Source organism: Oncorhynchus kisutch, linkage group LG25 (genome assembly GCF_002021735.2).
Source record: "Oncorhynchus kisutch isolate 150728-3 linkage group LG25, Okis_V2, whole genome shotgun sequence".
Taxonomy (NCBI): Eukaryota; Metazoa; Chordata; class Actinopteri; order Salmoniformes; family Salmonidae; genus Oncorhynchus; species Oncorhynchus kisutch.
In genome coordinates, this window is record NC_034198.2 from 13,875,040 (window position 1) to 13,898,351 (window position 23,312).

Consider the following 23,312-nt stretch of genomic DNA (forward strand, 5'->3'; position numbering starts at 1 on the left):
GCCAACAACCGTATGCGGACTACAAGTTCTCTGATTGGTCCAGTTTAAAAATTAGACCGCGGTCAGCTTGTTCAAAAACGAATGGAGAGGACTGTAGCTAGCTACATCAATGTGTCGATGAATAAAAACACACAAACGTGAGTTATTACAGTAGGTAAACGATTTTTAAAAAATCCGATTACGAAAGATAGATGCATAATTTTTTTTTACTCTGTCTGTGTCAACGTGTTTGCTCTTCTCTCTTTCCAGCAAGACACAACGGTAACACAACGGCTAGCCTTGCCTCGGCTAATTTATTGTAGGCTAGCTAAAGAGTAACGTTAAAGGACTTCATCATAAACAATGTGAAATGTCTCTTTTTATAGAGTGATGGATACGTGTTTGGACAAGAAACCAGAGAGAGTGGGGCCTATAGTTGTTGAGGATCTGAGAAAGGACTTGTTTGCTGATTTTTCAGCAATTGCATCTGCTCTGCCACAGGTTTGATTTTGTGAATCTTGTACTGTACTGGGATTTTTCTTGATGTGACAAGCTAACGTTAGCTAACTAGGGGCTTATGTTATCAGATGTTTTAATATTATCTATATAGCTAGCCAAATTTGGCAATTACTTTAACTAAAAAAAACACAATACCCCAAGCAATTCTGTATATTAATCTCTCCCTACAGGATTGTGTATTATTTGAGAAAGAGCATCTGCGGGTCTACCTCAGGATACGTCCCTTTACCACAGTAGAGAATGAAAGTGGTGAATCTCAGGTATTGTCCCATGACACATACAGTACACTGAGATGAGGATCATGATTGATCTGCCGCAAAAGGACCTTGATATACTGTAAAGTCACATTCTTTATTATTTCCAGTTATTACAACCAATGAAAAGTACCCTTGGATTGGATGAATATGACTTAGAAAATCCTCAATAGGATTGCACCTGTGTCAAGACACTTCCTGCAGTAGCAAGGGGCAGGATGGTCAGTCAGTGGTCCTTTGCTGATCAGAGTGCATTTGTTGACGTGCTCCTTTTCCTCTGTTTAAATCCAGGAATGTGTGTCCATGGAGCCACCAGACACTGTTTTACTCAGGGCTCCTAGGAGCTCTTTATCAACCAGACGACAAACTAGTCACGCAGATGGTGACAAACCAGTCACTCAGACCACCCAAAGATTTCAGTTTTCTCAGGTAAGGCCTTTTCCAGCTGTTTAATTAGTAGCTATCTGTAAAGATTGGCTTATCAAAAAAATGGGTGTGGAGTGTGGACATTTTTCCTAAACTGTTTACCCCACCAGGTATATGGCCCTGACACTACACAGAGGCAAATGTTTGATGGCACAGTGAAACGTCTGCTCAGAGATGTTCTAGAAGGAGGAAATTCTATTGTCTTCACATATGGAGTCACCAACGCCGGGAAGACATTCACATTCCTTGGTCAGAATTCTTTTAGCATGTTTCAATTTGCATTTGACATTTTATTGTTGGGTTAAGTCATTTTTCATAAACTGTGTTACGTTTTATATACAGACAAATTTGCCCTTTGGCCTCTCGGTTTCATAACAGATGCTCACCACAATAAAAATAAAATAAAAAAGTGACTGCTACGGTTTCATGTTAAACACTTTGTCTATTTTTACTTCCAGGCCCTGAGAGTGATGGTGGAATTCTTCCAAGGTCTTTGAACGTGATCTTCAACAGCATCGAGGGCCGGGTCTATGCACAGAACAACATCAAACCACATCGATGCAGAGACTTCACTAGGCTCACAAAGGACCAGCAGGATGAAGAGTCTACTAATAAGCGAAACCTCATGAGACTGTCAAAGGAGGTGAGGTTTAACACTAAAACCTCTCGCACAATTCCCCCCTGCTTTGCATTCTTAATGAAATGTAAATTAGTCTCATTCTACTTTCTTTCCCACTTTTCTTCAGAGTGATTTTCTGAAAAGCACGATGAGCTCCACTTGCAGGTCAACAATACTGGAGGGTAAGAAACTTGTTGCAGGCCTAGAGTATGCAAAGTACAGTAGCTATGTATTTATGAGTTTCTTGATACTATGTGACACATTTTTCATTGTTACAATTAAAGATGTAATGTAAGATCTGTTGTTTGACAGGTTCCTCCTTGAGCGACATCAGTGATCAGGGGGAAGGAGACAGTTTCTGTCTGGATGTGGACTCTCACACTAAATACTCTGTGTGGGTTTCCTTCTGTGAAATCTACAATGAGAATATCTACGACCTGCTGGAGCCCATTCCTAATGGCTCACATAGGAGAACCGTCCTTCGGCTGTCCCAAGACATCAAGGGAAACACCTTTGTGAAAGGTAATGTCACTTTGATTGAATATGTGATGAATTCGCCTAGAAGCTATGGGATTTCAGTTCATACAGAACATACACATGGTTTCTCTTGTAGATTTAAAGTGGGTTCAAGTAAATAATTCAGAGGAGGCTTACAAAGTCCTGAAGATCGGAAAGAAGAACCAGAGTTTCTCCTGCACAAAGCTCAACAATGTCTCAAGCAGAAGCCATAGCATATTTTCCATTCGTATCTTGCGGATTGAAGATGTTGGTATACCCAGAGTCCACACAATTAGCGAGTAAGTGACCAAGTTATTCAATTTTTTTTCTCATGATTGTCTTGTTGTAATTCATAGTTGCGTGTTATGTCTAAGGTTGTCGTTGTGTGATCTGGCTGGATCTGAGAGATGTGCAAAGACTCAGAATAAAGGAGTGCAGCTAAAAGAGGCTGGCAATATCAACAGCTCATTGCTCACTCTGGGCAAATGCATCAATGCTCTGAGACTCAACCAACAAGCAAAGTGAGTATTTGACCTGTATACAGGTTTAGTCTTTTACAAACACTGACTGCATGTTTGTTTCTAATGAACCAATATAATGCTCCTTTCATCCTATGTAAATATTTTCCAGGTTCCAACAACATGTCCCCTTCAGAGAGAGCAAGCTCACACACTACCTCCAGGGCTTTTTCTGTGGTAGAGGGAAAGCCTGCATGATTGTCAACATCAACCAGTGTGCCTCCATGTACGACGAGACGCTCAACGTCCTCAAATTCTCTGCCATCGCCCAAAAGGTCAGTCAGAGGAGCTTTTTATAAGGAAAAGTAAGCTTGTGGTTCATAATATTGGTGGCCAAATTGCTCATTTATTTAATTTCTTTGACTTCTCAGGTGGTGGTCCTCAACATCAAACCAGTCCCTGCCATTGCTCCAAAGAGATCAGCCAGGGATGTGTCCCTCATCATTAACAATGCTGGCTGCAAGAACCTGTGGAGTAGGAGGGAGAGCTCCATGGTGGCTTGGGAAACGACTCTAGAAGATGTGCAGGAAGATGGGGATGAAGAGGAGGAGGAGGATGATTATGAAGAAGAGGAAAGTTGCGATGAGAGCATGGCAGAGGAGACCATTCTGGAGGCGGGAGAAGAGGACAAGACGGTGCTTGAGGACTTCAATGTAGGTTATGTTCATATTCAGTATGTTGATATGCTGGTTCTTTTTCACGACTTTGAAAAATCCTCCTTTTTATAAGGAGGATGGGATCCACCTGAATAATTTGGGTTCCTGGATCCTTTCACAGCATTATAAGGCTGCGTTGAGTGATTTATCAATGGCCCAGCTCAATTAATCCCTACCATTGTGTCGCTGAGTTGTCATAATGCTTCAGCAAATGTACATTATCCCAGGGGCGTTGGTAGACGCAATGTAAGTAACCTAATTTATGTAGCTTAAGAAACAAGGTTCATGAAATCAATAACTTGCTAATAACATGACATTCATATTCTGATTATCTCTGAAACTCACTTAGATGATACTTTTTGATAGTAGTTGCAGTACATGGTTATAACTAGAGGTCGACCGATTTAATCGGAATGGCCGATTTTAAATTAGGGCTGATTTCAAGTTTTCATAACAATCGGAAATCGGTATATTTGCCAGGATTTTACGTAATTATGGCATAACATTGAAGGTTGTGCAATGTAACAAGAATGTTTGCAGGAAAGTGCTGTTTAAATGAATGCTTACGAGCCTGCTGCTGCCTACCAACTCAGTCCGACTGCTATATCAAATCATAGACTTAATTATAATATAATAACACACAGAAATACGAGCCTTAGGTCATTAATATGGTCGAATCCGGAAACTCTAATTTCGAAAACAAAAAGTTTATTCTTTCAGTGAAATACGGAACCGCTTTGGAGCACCTTAAATTAAATGTAGGGTAAAAAGGCAAACTCCGCTCCATCATTCATTGAATCAGATGGCTCATTCATCACACAACCCACTGATATTTTTTATTGGAAAGATTAGCAAACTTAGACATGACATGCCAGCAACAAACACTGACCCTACACATCCAATAGAACTACATCTATGCCTACTAGAAAGTGTGTGTGCCCTCAGACCTGGAGGGAAGCAAAAGTAATTATGCTATCTAAGAATAGTAAAGCCCCATTTACTGGCTCAAATAGTCGATCAGTCAGCCTTTTACATTAGTACATTTTTGGAGAAAATTGTGTTTGACCAGATGTCAAAGTGGCACTGCATCTCGTTGCAAGAGGCGTCACTACAGTCCCTGGTTTGAATCCAGGCTGTATCACATCTGACCGTGATTGGGAGTCCCATAGGGCAACACCCAATTGGCCGGGGTAGGCCGTTATTGTAAATAGGAATTTGTTTTTAACTGACTTGCCTAGTTAAAAATAAATATGTTACTATTTTACTGTAAACAAATTGACTAGACTTTCAGCACGCTTATAGGGAAGGACATTCAATATGCACTGCATTTACATAAATGACTGACTGGCTGAGTGAGTGAAATTGACAAAGATTTTTGGGAGCTGTTTCGTTAGACTTCAGTGCGGCTTTTGACATTATCGATCATAGTCTGCTGCTGGAAAAACGTATGTGTTATGGCTTTACACCCCCTGTTATATTGTGGATAAAGAGTTGCCTGTCTAACCAAACACAGATGGTTTTCCTTTAATGGAAGTCTCTCCAACATAATCCAGGTAGAATCAGGAATTCCCCAGGGCAGCTGTTTTAGGCCCCTTACTTTTTTTCAATCTTTACTTATGACATTCCACTTGCTTTGAGTAAAGCCAGTGTGTCTATGTATGCGTATGACCCAATATTATACACGTCACCTACTACAGCGAGTGAAATCACTGCAACGCTTTTAACAAAGGGCTGCAGTTTCAGAATGGCTGGCAAAGAATAAATTAGTCCTAAATATTTCAAAAACTAAAAGCATGGTATTTGGGACAAATCATTCACTAAACCTCAACTAACTCTTGTAATCATGTGCAACGTGACTAAACTGCTCGGAGTAACCTTGGATTGTAAACTGTCATGGTCAAAACATGTCGATACAACAGTAGCGAAGACGGGCAGAAGTCTGTCCATCATAAAGCGCTCCTCTGCCTTTTTAAAACCCCTATCAACTAGACAGGTCCTACATGCCCTAGTTTTGTTGCACCTGGACTACTGTTCAGTCATCTGGTCAGGTGCCACAAAGAGGGGCCTCAAATTAAAATTGGCTCAGAACGGAGCAGCGCGGCTGGCACTTAAATGTACACTGAGAGCTAACATTAATATGCATGTAAATCTCTCATGGCTAAAAGTGGAGGAGAGATTGACTTCATTACTTGTAAGAAGTGTTGACATGTTGAATGCACCGAGTTGTCTGTTTAAACGACTAGCACACAGCTCTGACACCCATGCATACCCCACGAGACATGCCACCTGAGGTCTCTTCATAATCCCCAAGTCAAGAACAGACTATGGGAGGCGCACAGTACTACGTAGAGCCATGGCTACATGGAACTCTATACCACATCAGTTAACTGATGCAAGCAGTAGAATCAGATAAAATATTAAAATAAACCTTTATGGAATGGCAGGGACTGTGACGAGACAGAGATTTTGTATTGTAGAGATGTGGTAGTTGTTTAGTGGCCTGAGGGAACACACTTATATGTTGTGAAAGGTGTTATGTAATATTTTAATTTGTGAATGTATCTAACTGCCCTAATGTTGCTTGACCGCAGGAAGCTAATGGGGACCCTTAAGTACAAATATAAAATGTGTATTTGATTGTATTTTAGGGCCAGTTTGCTCTGGTGGAGGAACTGAGGGAGAAACTTCTGAAGGAGGAAGCTGAGAAATTGGCTTTGGAGTCTCATATCCGTGAAGAGGTCACCATCGAGTTCATGGAGCTATTCTCCAAAATGGAAAGTGATTACAAGTAAGTAGTCGCATTTCCCTCTCTTTGAACGAGCTGTCAATCTTGGCCGTTGTCTGTAGATGCATTGACTGAACAATGTTTTTGTCATGCAGTGAGCGTCTTTCCAAAGAGAGGGAGATCATCGAGGACAGAGCGGACAAGAGGTTGGAGATCCTGAAGAATTTAGTCAGCAAAAGTGTCAGCAAGTGTGCAAGTGTCACTGGTGACGAGGAAATGACAAAGGTAAGTCATATTCACATCGCAGGTGTCATGTCTCTGACTTATCATTTAAATGTGAAGACTTATTTTATCAAATCCATTCTCTGTCATTATTATTACGTGATTAAACTAATGTTAATTTGATTGACTAGGAAGTCAATGTACCATGGAAAATGTTGGTTTACAGAGTCATCATTTTCCGACAAACACTTCAAATATTTTAATATCTGATCAGTTAGTCTTCTAATAATGAATTATTATTATTACCTTCCGTCAGCCTCATCTGAACCTCGTAAAATTATTGGTTATCTGCACAAACCCAGCCTTTACTTATAAATCACCCATTCACAAATTAGCTCAATTTATTTACTAACTAATTAAACAATTACAGAATATACAATCCATAATAAAATTATACAGTTGGTGGACTAAACAAAAACAGTTTGGTTATAACACGATTGATTCAGAGAGAAGAAATTTGGGTTTTGGAAGGAAGACTAAGGAACATGGGTCTCTATCGGACCTGGGAAGCTATTCTCACAAATACATATGCCACTAACGATCGTTCATTCGGAAAAGCAATACATTGTATTTACGTGAAGTTTGCTTCGATAGTTGAGCTGGTGATGTGAGGCTCTGGTTTGCACAGTCGATGTTGCCATTGTCCTTTGTAGATTCTTCCAGGTTGTCGTGTGAGAGGTTCATGTGATCTGAGGTTTATCTCACCCTGGAGATGCTTCTACGTCGGTGTTCTCGTACTAGATTTGCTCATATGTTCAGCTGCAGTCTGATTTATGATAGTTTAGTATGCACCTCTTTAGGTGCTCAATCGTTCAGAGCTCATACCATTTAACGTGTGTAGCAAGCTCTCTCGTTTCCTGGTCTGTGGAGTTGAAATTATAATAAGACTTTTTAAACGTGAGTACAAGTCCTCACGGTATTTGGAACTGAGTTGACTTTTCGTCACGGAGGCTTTTATTCAAGAGTGGAAAGGGGGTTGGTTCATTTCCAACCAATGTCTATTCACTTGGGCGTGGCTACTGACTTAATTTAACTTTACATGGGAAGCCAATTCTCAAATTTTTTAAGATTAACATTACATAATTTTGCAAATAGTTTAATGTTTACTCATTAATTGTATTCAATAATTAGATGCAAGCCTCAAAGCTGAGGAACCAGTATAAACAGAGTTAGATTAATGTTGTTGTATTGTCTTTCATGAGGTCACAAACATGAAACACACTGGACCGGGTCAATGCTGGCTTCTCCACTGACCGTTTACACGTTCTTCAAAATAGGAATATTGGTAAATTGTCAAATTCTGGGATGTAGTAGAATTTATTATACTGTGACCCTCTCTCTCCTTTACGGCATGGTCAGGGAGACCAGATTCTCTGCAAGAAATGTACGAAGTGATTGTAAAGTCATAACTGCCCCTCTAACAGGGGGGGGGGGTGTTCACATCTCTGCTAGCCAATTCACTGAAATGGCTAGTGTCGTGACACAGGTTATAATATCAGATCACGCAGAAAATACAACTTCACCACTAACATCCTTATCTGTCCTTGTTTAATGAGTTGAGTTCGGATGTCTTTGTTGTCCCTCGCAGGAGGATAAGGTGGAGCTCTTGGAGGGGATCATTGATGCAATGCGAGACGACCTGGCTAGAATCAGGAGGGATGCAGAGGCTGCACAGACCTGTTTGGTGGACCTGCCTGAGTCTCCTGGCACTGTAGCCAGCCCGAGGAAGCAAGTGGATGACTTATCAGAGGAGCTCCTCAAGACCCAGCAGCAACTCCACCTCAAAACAAATGGTGTGTGTATAGTATGTCTCAACTGTGATTTTTTTTTTTGAATGTCTGATAAATATTCAGGATTTAGCTTAAAGGGATGCTTTGGGATTTTGGCAATGATGCCCTTTATCTACTTCCCCAGAGTCCGATGAACTCATAGACATAAAAATGGTGTCCAGTATGAAGGAAGTTGGAGGTAGTTTTGCATGCCGATGCTAACTGGTGTTAGTGCAATGACTGGAAGTCCATGGGTATCTTCTAGCATCCTTCCTTCATACTGGACAGAGATCTGACTCTGGGGAAGTAGAGTGGCAAACCCCATAATGGCAAACTGAAATCAGGTTTTTAGAAATGTTTGCAAATGTATTAAAATGGATACCTTATTTACATTAGTATTTAGACCCTTTGCTATGAGACTTGAAATTGAGGTCAGATGCATCCTGTTTCCATTGATCATCCCTGAGATATTTCTTCAACTTGACTGGAGTCCACCTGTGGTAAATTCAATTGTTTGGGCATGATTTGGAAAGGCACACACCTGTCTATAGAAGGTCCCACAGTTGTCAGAGCACAAACCAAGCCATGAGGTCGAAGGAATTGTCCGTAGATCTCTGAGACAGGATTGTGTCAAGGCACAGATCTGGGGAAGGGTACCAACATTTTTTTGCAGTATTGAAGGTCTCCAAGAACAGTGGCCTCCATCATTCTTGTAGCGTCATACCCAAGAAGACTCGAGGCTGTAGTCGCAGCCAAAGGTGCTTCCAACAAAGTACTGAGTAAATGGTCTGAATACTTATGTAAATATGATTTAGATAAGGGGGGGGAAACGTGTTAATACATTTTAGAATAAGGTTGTAATGTCACAAAATGTGGATGCACTGTAGATAAAGGGCCTTATTGCCAAAATTCCCAAGTATCCCTTTAAGTGTGTTTTCTCTCTGTTTACAGAAATGGATGAAATGAGCATGGAATTGAAACAATTGTGCGGGCAGCTAGAGGATGCGAAGGAGGTAAGCCTGGCTGATATTGAGATGTGTTTTGTTCCATGTGAATACTGAAAGGTTGGGTTAGAGTTAATTGTTCTCCACATTTTGGTTTTATGCAGAATTTGGAATCTCAGACACGGACGTTTGAGGCCTTAATGGAAATCTGCCATGAGAAAGATGACATGATTACCAAGCTGCAGGAAGCAATAGACCAGAATAGTGAGGCTGCAACTAGGGATGTAAGTAAATTACTTCCTTGAACTAATGATTTCATACTTGTATTAATGGTGCATATGGGGTGCTTTGTAATATGTCAATCACAGAACCTTTATATGATAATATGCATTCCATTTCACTATTTTTGTCAACAGGCAGCCTTGGTTGACTCCATCAAGGATGAGATTCTGAGCTTGAAACAGAATTGTAAGTGTATGAGTTGGGAAAGTCCCAGTGCTGAGGAGGGCAGGAACTGCCATGCTGATGTCCTAGAAAACCTTGATGATCAGCCTGCCCTGAAGAAAGGTAGTCATAAAAGATGAAAGGAGTAACATCTTGTATCGGGGCTAATGGTCCTTTATTTACTTTTAGAGTTCTGTATGTGTCTGACCAGCCCCTCTCTCTCCAGGGCGTCTTGAGGATGAGCGTGTTATTCTAGCATGCGAGTTGGAGAAACTCCAGGCGGAATGTCATCAAAAAGACATGACCATTTCACAGTTAAAAGAAGAACATGAGGTGATGGTTCAGAAGTTGGAGACAGTCAAAGGAGAGATAAAAATAATGAACGAGGACTCCGGTGATCTCAAACGCGAGAAGGTTTCGTTCGAACAGAACTTACAGAAGCTCACCAACGATTTGGAGGAGCAGACGGATGACTGTGAAGCTGTGATGGCTTTGCTGGAGAAAGAGAGGAAAGAGACAGCCAGGCTCTCTAAAGACAACAAAGCACTGGTCAATGGCATCTTCCAGCTCCAGCAGACATCACAGAAAGAGGAGTCTTCAGTGAAAACTCTCCAAACAGAACTTATCGAACAGACTGAGAGGTCCGCCAATCTTTTAGAGGAGCTAGAGGCAGCCAGAGCACTCTTGAAGGAGCTCGAAGACCAATCTAACGAAAAATCCAAAACCATTGAATCCTTGACTTTGGAAACTGAACGACTCCAGAAGGAAGCGGAGGAACTGAAGGTCTCTTCTGTGCAGAGGAACGACTCAAAGTTCCATGACACCATAGATGCCATGAAAAGGGAGTGTGAGAGTGTGGTGGAACAGTTGCTCCAGAAGAGCCAGTGGATAGCTGACCTGGAGCAGGAGCTCAACCAGGTCAGAGAGCAGCTCTCTGGACAGGAAGAACTCTGCAGCCAGCTGAGACATGAGCTAGAGACACTGCGGTCAGAGGCACAATTCAACCTGCAGGACTATGAATTAGAGAAGGGGGCTTACAATGAAATTACGAAGAGTTACTCTGACCTCGAACAAATGGCAGGCCACCTGAAGGAGCGAATCGTGGACCTGGAGGTTCAGGTGCAGTCCTCTGGAGGCAGCTCTGAGAGGGTTGTGGAGTTGGAGAAGCAGCTGGCTGAGAGGGAGGCCCAGTGTGGAGCTCTGCAAGCGAGACTAGAGGTGGCTCAGCAGAAACTGTCCCAGGTGGAAGAAAGTCATATAAATAAGTCCAAGGAGAAGGTGATTGAAGACATGCGTCTTGCACTGACAGAGCAGGAGAGGACACAAACAGAACAAGAGCAGATTCTGGAGGCTAAGATGAAAGAGATTGAGGCTTTAAGTCGAGGTGAGTGGTCACACGATTTAAAAAGAAAATACCCACTGATTTAACCATGTCTTCATTTAGAATTTTTGGGGGAAATTTGCACCAATGTCTAAATTTTGCATTTCAGAGCTGATGAGTTTGAAGGACAGCTGCCTTCCAAAAAACATGAAAAGTGCCAAGTTTTCTCATGTGATCAACTGTCCTGGCGAGAACGTGAAGCCGGAACGTCAGCGGACTGAAGAGCGCTTGAAGGTAAGAGCTGCCGTTTGATCACAGATGCTCACACTCATTCTCAAAGTCTCTCTGAAACTATACGCAATTTACGTTTCTGTTTGAAGCAGAACCCTGTATGCACACGTGGTGAGGGAAGTAATCATTCCTTTTGATGTCTTCCTAGCTGGTTAATGAGCAGCATGAGGTGGAGAACCAGAAGTGCCTTGAAAAGAGGGCAATTCTGATGGAGGGAGCCGACGAGCCAGAGCAGGAGGAGAGTCGGTGCCCGGCTCCAGAGTTGATGAGGGAGTGTCGAAAGGAGCTCTGCCGTAGCACGCTGCAGACTGAAAAGGTAATGGGATCATCCTGACTCTGATTTAATAATCACATTAGAACTGCTGGCCTTTATGGCATCTCTGGGTGAGAAGAAGTACTCAATGGAGTTTCAGAGTGTAGGAAGCGGGAAGTTGCTGAATGACATTCAGAATATGGGTTTCTGTGACCTAATCCCTAGTTTCTGCATAATTTAGTGGGACATTGCTAACTTTTTACCTTTCTTATCTCTGAGGATCACATAAATTCTAATAGCATTAATGTTGATCTATACATCATTGAAGTTACCAGCCTGTGTCTTATCACTTCTTTCCCTCTAAATTATATTTATGTAGTTGCAGGGAAAGTGGGTGCACTTCACACAGTAATTGACAGTATTTCTCACCATAAGTATTGTCTGCCTTTTTAAGCTAATGTCTGTTTTCCAGGTGAAATTGTCTAAACAACCTTCAGAAAAAGAAGAGGAGAGTGTCTCTATAGTTGAGGCCCTCAAATTAGAGATGCAGGAGAGAAACGCAGAGAAAGAGCACAAGCTCAGGGAGCGCCATGACCACTTCAATTTCCAAACACAAGATGTCAGTATACATCAGAGAATCATTTATACTGAACAAAAATATAAAAGCATCATGCAACAATTTTAAACGATTTGACTGAGTTACAGTTCATATAATGAAATCATTCAATTGAAATAAATTCATTAGGCCCTAATCTATGGATTTCACAAGACTGGGCAGGGGCGCAGCCATGGGTGGGCCTGGGAGGGCCACCCTCTGGGGAGCCAGGAGGTCTTGGGCTGGCGTTTTTACACGTGGTCTGCGATTGAGTCTGGTTGGACTTACTTATTCTCTAAAACGACATTGGAGGCGAAGCAGCTTATGGTAGAGAAATGAACATGACATTCTCTGGCAATAGCTCATTCCTGAGACATTCCTGCAGTCAGCATGCCAATTGCACACTCCCTCAACTTGAATTATCTTGGCAAAGGAGAAATGCTTACTAATAGGGATGTTAGCAAATTTTTGCACAACATTTGAAAGAAATAAGTGTGTTTTATTTCCGCTCATGAAACATGGGACCAACACTTTACATGTTGCGTTTTATAGTTTTGTTCCGTATAGCTGCTTCTCATGTTTGACTATTTTCTAGTCATTTTTTTTTTGCAATTTCAGCCATAAAATCAGGGATGGACTCATCCCGGTAAGGGTGTAAAGAAACATTCATATTTGATGAATTGGATAATAAATAGGGGTGTGTGATGTTGGTCTGTTTGGGCAGGTACTGGACTCCCCGCAGGTGTCCACAGATGGCAGGCGAGAGCTTTGCTTCCCCAAGCTGGAGAGCCAGCTCACCCCTCTGCACCCCAACAAGCTGAAGGTCCGGAGGCAGGGAGAGAACAAGTCTGTGAACATCAAAATCACCCGCTCAGCCAGGAAGAGGAATAGCAACGAGATGGAGAAGGTATATTTCAAAGTGTGTGTGATAGGATAACGGATATGTCTAGAAAAGAAGGTCCAGAAGACATTTGACTGAAAACCATAACATTTTTAAAATGTGTTATTGTCACATGCATGCATTGAGTTATTGAGCTTGTTTTGGTTGATTTCATGCAGCAACCTTCCATTTGGGCCTTATTGTACTGATCAACATTTGCATAGAAGAAACAATCTTTTTTTTAAGTGTGCGCTCTATAAGACCATTCCTTCATTCTCTCACACAAACACTTAGTTTGAGGCTTGAGCAAAGATAGTCTTGACTGGGAGAGATGTGAGGCAGGCGCGGGGGCGATTATTTGAATTAATAACTGTTTTGGTGACAATCAGCTTTGAAATGAGCAATATTTTGCATTATGGTTTGCGTATCACAAACAAGGTACTAGAGTAGTGAAATGTTACCTTCAGCTGTAAGCTAGCAAGGAAAGTTAGCCTACAATGCTGGAAGCTACCGGTATTTTCTTTCAATGTGAAGTGTTCTAGCCTGTAATGGACATTGTTTTGCGAGCAGTAATTAATATTTTCAACATTTCTACATGCCTTGTTGCCTTATTCAAGTATGTTAACTCCTCTGCTGCATGAGCGGTGATGCAGCCAAGACTCAGTGAGTGCAGTGGTTCCTCGGGACCGGCTAGAGCTGGCAATGAGTAAGTGGAGCAGGCACGGTGCTCTTGCACTATAAGGGGACATCGGCTGTGCTGATTGAGAGAGGACCAATTCTCTCAATCAGTAGACAACGTGAAATACTTTTGACAGAACTGCCGGTAGGAACAAATTCTAGTACCGAACTGTTTTTCAGGTTCTATTAAGAAAAAGTACAGAAGTTTTGGTATACCGTGCAACACTAATAGGTGCAGTGAAATGTGGTGTTTTACTGGGTCAGCCATAGTAATATAGCGCCCCTGGAGCAAATTAGGGATAAGTGTCTTGCTCAAGGGCACATCGACAGATTATTCACCTTGTCAGTTTGGGTATTTGAACCAGCGACTCTTTGGTTACTGGTCCAACGCTCTAACCACTAGGCTAACATGGCATATCAAATTTATTTGTCACATGTGGCGAATACAACAGGTGTGGACTTTACCGTGAAATATAACTACATATCCATTCAATCTCATTACACTTCCTCCAAAATGTAGACATAGAGAGCCAGTTCTGTCACTGGGTTGCCTTGCATTTGATTTAGTTTGTGTTTGTGCATGCATGTTTGAGGTAGAGGGGATGAGAACGAGAACATCTTAACAAACAGACTGGGTATTACCCAGCCCTTCCAGAGACCAAGCCGCATATAGACAACTATAAACACAACAGTGTCTGTCCTCTCTCGCTGCACTGACAAACTACCTCAAAGCAACCCTTCTCTTTGTTCAGTAGGATTAAGGTCAGTGAACAATAATAACAACCCTACAGAAGCTGAATTGTATAGATAGTGGCTTTGCGTTAACGTTCAGTCCAGAGGACCTTTCCAAACATTCTTATTGTATTATCCTGCTAAATCAACCCCCCCTGTATGGCTTTCACTAACAGACCTATGCCAAAGGAACAAGAGCAACGTCAACAGATGAGGCTTATAAACAGTTGTGGGAACCTGGAACTACAAGCACAATCCCTTCAGTCAGATTGGACAGTATTAAGGTCCTGGTTGCTTTTCCTCATTTTATTAGATACTTTGGAAAAAGTGGTAACAAATTTAACCAGTGGTAAAAAGTGGTAATTAGATCCCAATTATGCTATACATATAGCAGAAGAAGGATGGCACTATTTTGAATTTATATGCTGAAGAATTGACCCCTTTATTGTAGTGGCAGCCCTGCTTCTAGCTCCTATGCAATTTTGCAGTATTTCTTTGTGTGTTATTTCTTACATTATTAGCCCAGAAACGTTTTTTGTGTTATTACATACAGCCGGAAATAACGTTTTGGATATCAGAGCAGCGGTAACCCACCAGCATTAAGAAATACAACTTTCACGAATTGGATGCTTTGTTTGTACCCCCAAGGGCAATTTAACTTATTCCAGAGGCTGCTCCAAAACACCACTGGCGGAGAAGAGGTATTCGGAGTGGACTTCTGGTCCGACTCGGGAGGCGTACACACCATCCACTGCTTCTGAGTGTATATATTACTCGCTAATGTTCAGTCTCTGGATAATAAAGTACCGGTAGACTAGCTCAGGGCGAAGATCTCCTTCCAAAGAGACATACTGTTTAACAGAATCATGGCTCTTTCAGGATATACTATCCCCAGCCATTCAGCCATCTAGGTCCTCAGTACATCGTGCCGACAGGAATAAATAACTCTCTGGGAAGAAGAGGCTGTGGTGTATGTTTCATGATTAACTACTCCTGGTGTGTTTGTGATAACATACAGAAACTCAGGTCCTTTGGTTCACCCAACCTAGAATACCTCACAATCAAATGCCGACCGTATTACCTCCCAAGAGGAGTCTCTTCGGTTATATTCCCCCTCAAGTCGATACCACGTCGGTCCTCAAAGAACTACACTGGACTTTATGCAAACTGGAAACCATATAGCTTAAGGCCGCATTTATTGTAGATGGGGATTTTAACACAGCAAATTTTGAGGAAAACACTTCCGAAGTTCTACCATCACATTGCCTGTAGTACTCGCTCTGGTAAAGCATTGGACCATCATTAAGCTTGGGGTCCTGGGTCTGAACCCCGCCCTGTACAACTGGGTCCTGGACTTCCTGATGAGCCGCCCCTAGGTGGTGAAGGTAGGAAACAACACCTCCACTTTGCTGATCCTCAGCACAGGGGTATGTGCTCAGCACCCTCCTATACTCCCTGTTCACCCATGACTGGCCACGCACACTTCTAACTCAATCATCAAGTTTGCAGACGACACAACAGTAGTAAGCCTGATTACCAACAATGACGACACAGCCTACAGGGAGGAGGTGAGGGCCCTGGGAGAATGGTGCCAGGAAAATAACCTCCCACTCAATGTCAACAAAACAATGGAGCTGCTCGTGGACTTCAGGAAACCGCAGAGGGAGCACACCCCTATCCACACAGACGGAACTGCGGTGGAGAAGGTGGAAAGCTTCAAGTTCCCCGGCGTACACAACACTGACGATCTGAAATGGTCCAACCACAGACTGTGTGGTGAAGAAGGCGCAACTGCACCTCTTCAACCTCAGCAGGCTGAAGAAATTTGACGTTGTCCCCTAAAACCCTCAAACGTTTACAGATTCATAATTGAGAGCATCCTGTCGGGCTGTATCACCGACTGGTACAGCAACATCGTCCGCAACCGCAGGGCTCTCCCGGTGGTGGTGTGGTCTGCCCAACGCATCACCAGAGGCAATCTACCTGCCCTCCAAGACACCTACATCACTCGTTGTCACAGGAAGGCCAAAATTATCATCAATTTCTTAATTCCATTCTTTTTCCTTTTAGATTTGTGTATTATTGTGAATCGTGTTTAGATACTACTGCATTGTTGGCGCTAGGAACACAAGCATTTCGCTACACCTGCAATAACATCTGCTAAATATGTGTATGTGACCAGTAAAATTTGATTTGATACGACACTGTCACTAATCCTGAAATGTTCTCTCTGTCCCTTAGGGCCCTGTGGAAAGTGAGAACAAAAAGAATATCAAGTTGAGGGTGAACATGCAGGTGAGAAGAGAATCTAGACTTATAATCCTATTTGACTGTCACTAGTAAAGCTTATCCTGTGTGTGTATGTATGTGTATGTATGTATGTGTATATATATATATATGTGTATATATATATGTGTATATATATATATATATGTGTATATATATATATATATGTGTATATATATATATATATGTGTATATATATATATATGTGTATATATATATATATATGTGTATATATATATATATGTGTATATATATATATATGTGTATATATATATATATATGTATGTGTATATATATGTCATGTCAACAGTCTCCGACAGTGCTTGGTGTAAAAACAGACCAGAACAAGCAATGGACACCAGCAAGTCTGAAAGCCAAAAAGGATGGAACCGTCCAGAAGATTGGAGACTTCATCCAGTGTTCCCCAACTCTGCTTGGGGGCGAAGGTTAGCAAGACTTGGCTGTTGATGTCAATGTTCTGTACACACATCAGACATTCAGTCATGTATGTGTATATATATATATATATATATTACAGTGCCTTGCGAAAGTATTCGCCTCCCTTGAACTTTGCGACCTTTTGCCACATTTCAGGCTTCAAACATAAAGATATAAAACTGTATTTTTTTGTGAAGAATCAACAAGTGGGACACAATCATGAAGTGGAATGACATTTATTGGATATTTCAAACCTTTTTAACAAATCAAAAACTGAAAAATTGGGCGTGCTAAATTATTCAGCCCCTTTACTTTCGGTGCAGCAAACTCTCTCCAGAAGTTCAGTGAGGATCTCTGAATGATCCAATGTTGACCTAAATGACTAATGATGATAAATACAATCCACCTGTGTGTAATCAAGTCTCCGTATAAATGCACCTGCACTGTGATATTCTCAGAGGTCCGTTAAAAGCACAGAGAGCATCATGAAGAACAAGGAACACACCAGGCAGGTCCGAGATACTGTTGTGAAGAAGTTTAAAGCCGGATTTGGATACAAAAAGATTTCCCAAGCTTTAAACATCCCAAGGAGCACTGTGCAAGCCATAATATTGAAATGGAAGGAGTATCAGACCACTGCAAATCTACCAAGACCTGGCCGTCCCTCTAAACTTTCAGCTCATACAAGGAGAAGACTGATCAGAGATGCAGCCAAGAGGCCCATGATCACTCTGGATGAACCGCAGAGATCTACAGCTGAGGTGGGAGACTCTGTCCATAGGACAACAATCAGTCGTATATTGCACAAATCTGGCCTTTATGGAAGAGTGGCAAGAAGAAAGCCATTTCTTAAAGATATCCATAAAAAGTGTTGTTTAAAGTTGGCCACAAGCCACCTGGGAGACACACCAAACATGTGGAAGAAGGTGCTCTGGTCAGATGAAACCAAAATTGAACTTTTTGGCAACAATGCAAAACGTTATGTTTGACGTAAAAGCAACACAGCTCATCACCCTGAACACACCATCCCCACTGTCAAACGTGGTGGCAGCATCATGGTTTGGGCCTGCTTTTCTTCAGCAGGGACAGGGAAGATGGTTAAAATTGATGGGAAGATGGATGGAGCCAAATACAGGACCATTCTGGAAGAAAACCTGATGGAGTCTGCAAAAGACCTGAGACTGGGATGGAGATTTGTCTTTCAACAAGACAATGATCCAAAACATAAAGCAAAATCTACAATGGAATGGTTCAAAAATAAACATATCCAGGTGTTAGAATGGCCAAGTCAGAGTCCAGACCTGAATCCAATCGAGAATCTGTGGGAAGAACTGAAAACTGCTGTTCACAAATGCTCTCCATCCAACCTCACTGAGCTCGAGCTGTTTTGCAAGGAGGAATGGGAAAACATTTCGGTCTCTCGATGTGCAAAACTGATAGAGACTTACAGCTGTAATCGCAGCAAAAGGTGGCGCTACAAAGTATTAACTTAAGGGGGCTAAATAATTTTGCACGCCCAATTTTTCAGTTTTTGATTTGTTAAAAAGGTTTGAAATATCCAATAAATGTCATTCCACTTCATGATTGTGTCCCACTTGTTGATTCTTCACAAAAAAATACAGTTTTATATCTTTATGTTTGAAGCCTGAAATGTGGCAAAAGGTTGCAAAGTTCAAGGGGGCCGAATACTTTCGCAAGGCACTGTATATACACACACACACACACACTACATGTCTGTCTCTATTCATAGCTAAGTCAATTATGGGGATTGTAAATGGAAGATCTACCAAGCGAGAGAGAGCCACATCAGTGAAACCGAAAAGGACCAAGAGGAAGCTGTACAAGACCGAGATCTCCTCTCCTCTGGACATCCCATCTCTTCCGGTGAGTGGCAACTGGGTGGAACTTGGCCTCAGAAGCCCAGGCTTCTTATGTTCTCTTTGAAAGCCTGGGAAAATTCTCCTCGGGAAGCCAATAAAAAGGGGTAGTGTTTGCTGCCCTACAATGTTGTTGGATAAGAGATGTATATTTATTATGAATTAATATTTTATGCATATCAACCATGACCACTGATTTAACGTATGAACCCTAAAATGCAGACGGCGCTCTGCCTTTGTATGACCTTAAACAACTATATGGGTAAGGCAAAGCGAGCTATCAACGATCTCTAAATGTTTGTCCAACTTTCGTGTAAATGTTTCTGTTAGATGGAAACTATTTGAGTTCCAACTGCGTTTAATGTAGTTATGTCTTCATGTTTTGAATGTTGTATTGTAGTAACCCTTAAGCATTTTTCCACCATAAGGTAAGGACTATTTCATCACGCAGAAAGTTTATACTTAAAAATATATATATTTGACTGCAGTATCTACAATCTAAATGTGTTCTTCTGACTTAATTGTTGTTTTTCTGTTTTGACTTGTATGGTATTTATTTGACTTGGTCGTGGTTGATATGCGTAAAAAAATTACTTCATAATAACATAAAGCATCAGTGCTTCATCGACTGTATGTTGTAGGTAGACAAGGGAAGTCGGAAGTTTACATACACCTTACCCAAATACATTTAAACTCAGTCTTTCACATTACCTGACATTTAATCCCTGTAAAAAATCCCTGTTTTAGATCAGTTAGGATCACCACTTTTATTTTAAGAATGTGAAATATCAGAATAATAGTAGTTATTTATTTCAGCTTTTAATTCTTTCATCATATTCCCAGTGGGTCAGAAGTTTACATGCACTCAATTAGTATTTGGTAGCCTTGCCTTTAAATTGTTTAACTTGGGTCAAATGTTTTGGGTAGCCTTCCATAAGCTTCCCACAAGAAGTTGGGTGACTTTTGGCCCATTTCTCCTAACAGAGCTGGTGTAACTGAGTTAGGTCTGTAGGCCTCCTTGCTCGCACACGCTTTTTCAGTTCTGCCCACACATTTTCTATAGGATTGAGGTCAGGGCTTTGTGATGGCCACTCCAATACCTTGACTTTGTTGTCCTAAAGCCATTTTGTCACAACTTTGGAAGCATGCTTGGGGTCATTGTCCATTTGGAAGACCCATTTGCGACCAAGCTTTAACTTCCTGCGCCTGATGTCGAGATGTTGCTTCAATATATCCACATAATTTTCCAGCCTCATGATGCCATCTATTTTGTGAAGTGCACCAGTCCCTCCTGCAGTAAAGCACCCCCATAACATGATGCTGCCACCCCCGTTCTTCACGGTTGGGATGGTGTTCTTTGGCTTGCAAGCCTCCCCCTTTTTCCTCCAAACATAACAGTTCTATTTTTGTTTCATCAGACCAGAGAACATTTCTCCGAAAAGTACGATCTTTGTCCCCATGTGCAGTTGCAATCCGTAGTCTGGCTTTTTCATGGCGGTTTTGGAGTAGTGGCTTCTTCCTTGCTGAGCGGCCTTTCAGGTTATGTCAATATAGGACTCATTTTACTGTGGATATAGATACTTTTGTACCTGTTTCCTCCAGCATCTTCAAGGTCCTTTGCTGTTGTTCTGGGATTGATTTGCACTTTTCGTACCACAGTATGTTCATCTCTAGGAGACCACGCGTCTCCTTCCTGAGCGGTATGACGGCTGCGTGGTCCCATGTTGTTTATACTTGCGTACTATTGTTTGTACAGATGAACATGGTACCTTCAGGCATTTGGAAATCCCAAGGATGAACCAGATGTGGAGATTTACTGTTCTTGGCTGATTTCTTTAGATTTTTTTTCCTTCCCGTGATGTCAAGCAAAGAGGCACTGAGTTTGAAGGTAGGCCTTGAAATGCATCCACAGGTACACCTCCAATTGACTCAAATGATGTCAATTAGCCTATCAGAAGCTTCTAAAATGTGACATTATTTTCTGGAATTTTCCAAGCTGTTTAAAGGCACAGTCAACTTAGTGTATGTAAACCTCTGAACCACTGGAATTGTGATACTGGGAAGTAATGTCTTTAAACAATTGTTGGGTAAATTACTTGTGTCGTGCACAAAGTAGATGTCCTAACCGACTTGCCAAGACTATAGTTTAACAAGAAATTTGTGGAGTGGTTGAAAAACGTGATTTTAATGACTCCAACCTAAGTGTATGTAAACTTCTGACTTCAACTGTATTTGTCTGGACAGCAAATGAACTGTAAAGCCATTTTTCATAGTTTCACTGTTTGTGTTACTGTTCTTTGCCTTTTGTGTGGCAGAGCTGGTAACTGCATTCAGAACACGGTGGACCAAAGCCAAAGTGTTTGTCTTGCTTTTTACTTTGTAGTTACTGCAGGTTTCACACAAAATAACTCTTAAACTTTGTCTGACATGGTAGGGTAATGGGCACAGGAAAACAAGGGAATTCCTCTCCTGGGGAGAAATGTAATTTCTAATTAGAGCTAATCAAATATGAGCGTTAACAGCCAGTGAGCGTTTCCAATGAAACAAAACAAAAATCCAATACTTAAGTTTTCCATACTTGCATTAACAAGATTTGGAAAGATGGTCCGATGTCTCATCAGGTGGTGGGACTTTGATGGTTTCTGTGTAAAAACTGGCTCTTTTTAAAGAATCTATTTAGGTTGCATTAACAAACGACTGGTGCAAGCTAATATTGTTTTGTTCTTATGTTGCAGATCATTGGTCTTGATCAAGATGAGAAAGAAAGCGACCATCTAATTATCAGGAGGCAGCTTAGATCAAGAACAGCAAGGAAATGACTTCGTCAACAGTGGCCAGGAGTTGATATTGCTTACTTGATTTTAAAACTATTTTAAGAAAACTAGCCATGTACATATGTGAATATTTTCATATTTTGTTTCTCATTCTTTTACATTATGTTTTAAACTCTTATTTTTAAAAATTGAAAATAGTATACACTATAGGAAACATGGCAAGTACCAAACCGTTTTGTAAATGTACATTGGAGACCCAGCCTGTGATTGGAGCACAGTAGACAAGGGACACATTGGAGGATGGAGTATTGTTTTGTCCTGCTCGAATGGGGCCAAGTGTAGAATGTCATGGTCATTTATTTTAGTGGCAGCCGTCAGGGGTGGTTGTCATCTGAAGAGAGTAAATAATACAGCTCATCTCTCACCCCTTCTCTGTGGTGGGCCCCTGAGAGGTCCCACTCTCACAGCCAGTCAGGTTCAGTCTCAAGTGGGCAATTTAATGGAACAGTTGCCAGTGTTTGTCTACGTCATTGCTGTTGTCATTGAAAACATGTCTCTGATTAAATGCTTTTTCTCTGCATTGCCTGGCTGTTTTTTGTAAATAATAGACAATGCATTAGAATTCATAATAGCCTACAGGAATTGAAGTCTGGTTAAAGCTACTTCAATAGAAAATGCAGGGCAAGGTTGTGAAGATAGACTTTCTGGCTCCTAAGCAACTTTGCAATATTTAATCTTTTTGTACATTACTGCACTGTTGGTGCTAGGAACACAAGTGTTTCCCTACACCCGCAATAACAGCTCCTAAATATGTGTAAGCGACCAATAAGATTTGGACCATCTGTTTAGCAGGGTATCAAGAGACCATTGATTTATCTTGTTTACTCCCATCAGCACTTTTTTTTTTTAAACAGTTGGATAGCAATCTGTGTCTCAGGATCCCGTGGGGAGAGACTAAGTAGAACATCCTGTTGAGGGTAAGCGTGCAGGTGAGAAGAGAATATGGAATCTACTCAACTATATCACTATGCTACAAATTGATACATCTAATCTCTGAACTTTGCTTGTTAAATTTCTACTGTATCTTGTCCCATGTCAACAGCCCTCTACAGTTGTCAATGTATAAGGAGACCACAAAGAAGAAACCCCACTAAGTCTGTCTTAAGGTTCACATCGTTTTTGCCGGTCTTCCTTTAGTGTTCCCCAACTGCTCAGCAGTAAACGTTAGCACGGTCATTGATTTATCTGGTTTACTACTATCAGCACTTTAGAAACAGTTGGATAACAATCAAATCAAAGTTTCTTTGTCATGTGTGCAGAATACAACTGGTGTCGACCTTACAGTGAAATGCAAATAGTCTGGGTAGCCGTTTGATTACCTGTTCAGGAGTCTTATGGCTTGGGAGTAAAAGCTGTTGAGAAGCCTTTTGGTCCTAGACTTGGCGCTCCGGCACCGCTTACCATGCAGTAACAGAGGGAACAGTCTGTGGCTGGGGTCTCAGAATTTTTTTAGGGCATTCCTCTGACACCGCCTGGTGCAGAGCAGAGCGACGA

At 41.5% G+C, this 23,312-nt stretch overlaps 1 protein-coding gene across 5 annotated transcripts; it reads left to right on the forward strand.

The window, feature by feature from the left end:
• Nucleotides 1-7: 7 nt before the first annotated feature.
• Nucleotides 8-22,338, forward strand: kif20bb (kinesin family member 20Bb). Of its 5 annotated transcripts, none has more exons than XM_020460586.2 (27): nucleotides 8-137; nucleotides 366-480; nucleotides 669-758; nucleotides 1,044-1,181; nucleotides 1,289-1,427; nucleotides 1,637-1,821; nucleotides 1,925-1,979; nucleotides 2,110-2,319; nucleotides 2,411-2,594; nucleotides 2,670-2,816; nucleotides 2,926-3,088; nucleotides 3,185-3,466; nucleotides 6,118-6,257; nucleotides 6,350-6,479; nucleotides 8,065-8,269; nucleotides 9,197-9,258; nucleotides 9,354-9,473; nucleotides 9,606-9,756; nucleotides 9,860-11,017; nucleotides 11,124-11,248; nucleotides 11,394-11,561; nucleotides 11,971-12,117; nucleotides 12,818-13,000; nucleotides 16,625-16,678; nucleotides 16,980-17,115; nucleotides 18,858-18,991; nucleotides 21,720-22,338. In XM_020460586.2, exons 1-27 carry the CDS (start codon nucleotides 82-84, stop codon nucleotides 21,801-21,803), a joined length of 4,761 nt encoding a protein of 1,586 aa, XP_020316175.2. In that variant the 5' UTR covers nucleotides 8-81; the 3' UTR covers nucleotides 21,804-22,338. The 5 variants fall into 5 exon arrangements, with proteins under 5 accessions (XP_020316175.2, XP_020316177.2, XP_031660677.1 ...); XM_031804817.1 differs by having other exon boundaries at nucleotides 50-150; XM_020460587.2 differs by having other exon boundaries at nucleotides 68-154.
• The last annotated feature ends 974 nt before the right edge of the window (nucleotides 22,339-23,312 follow it).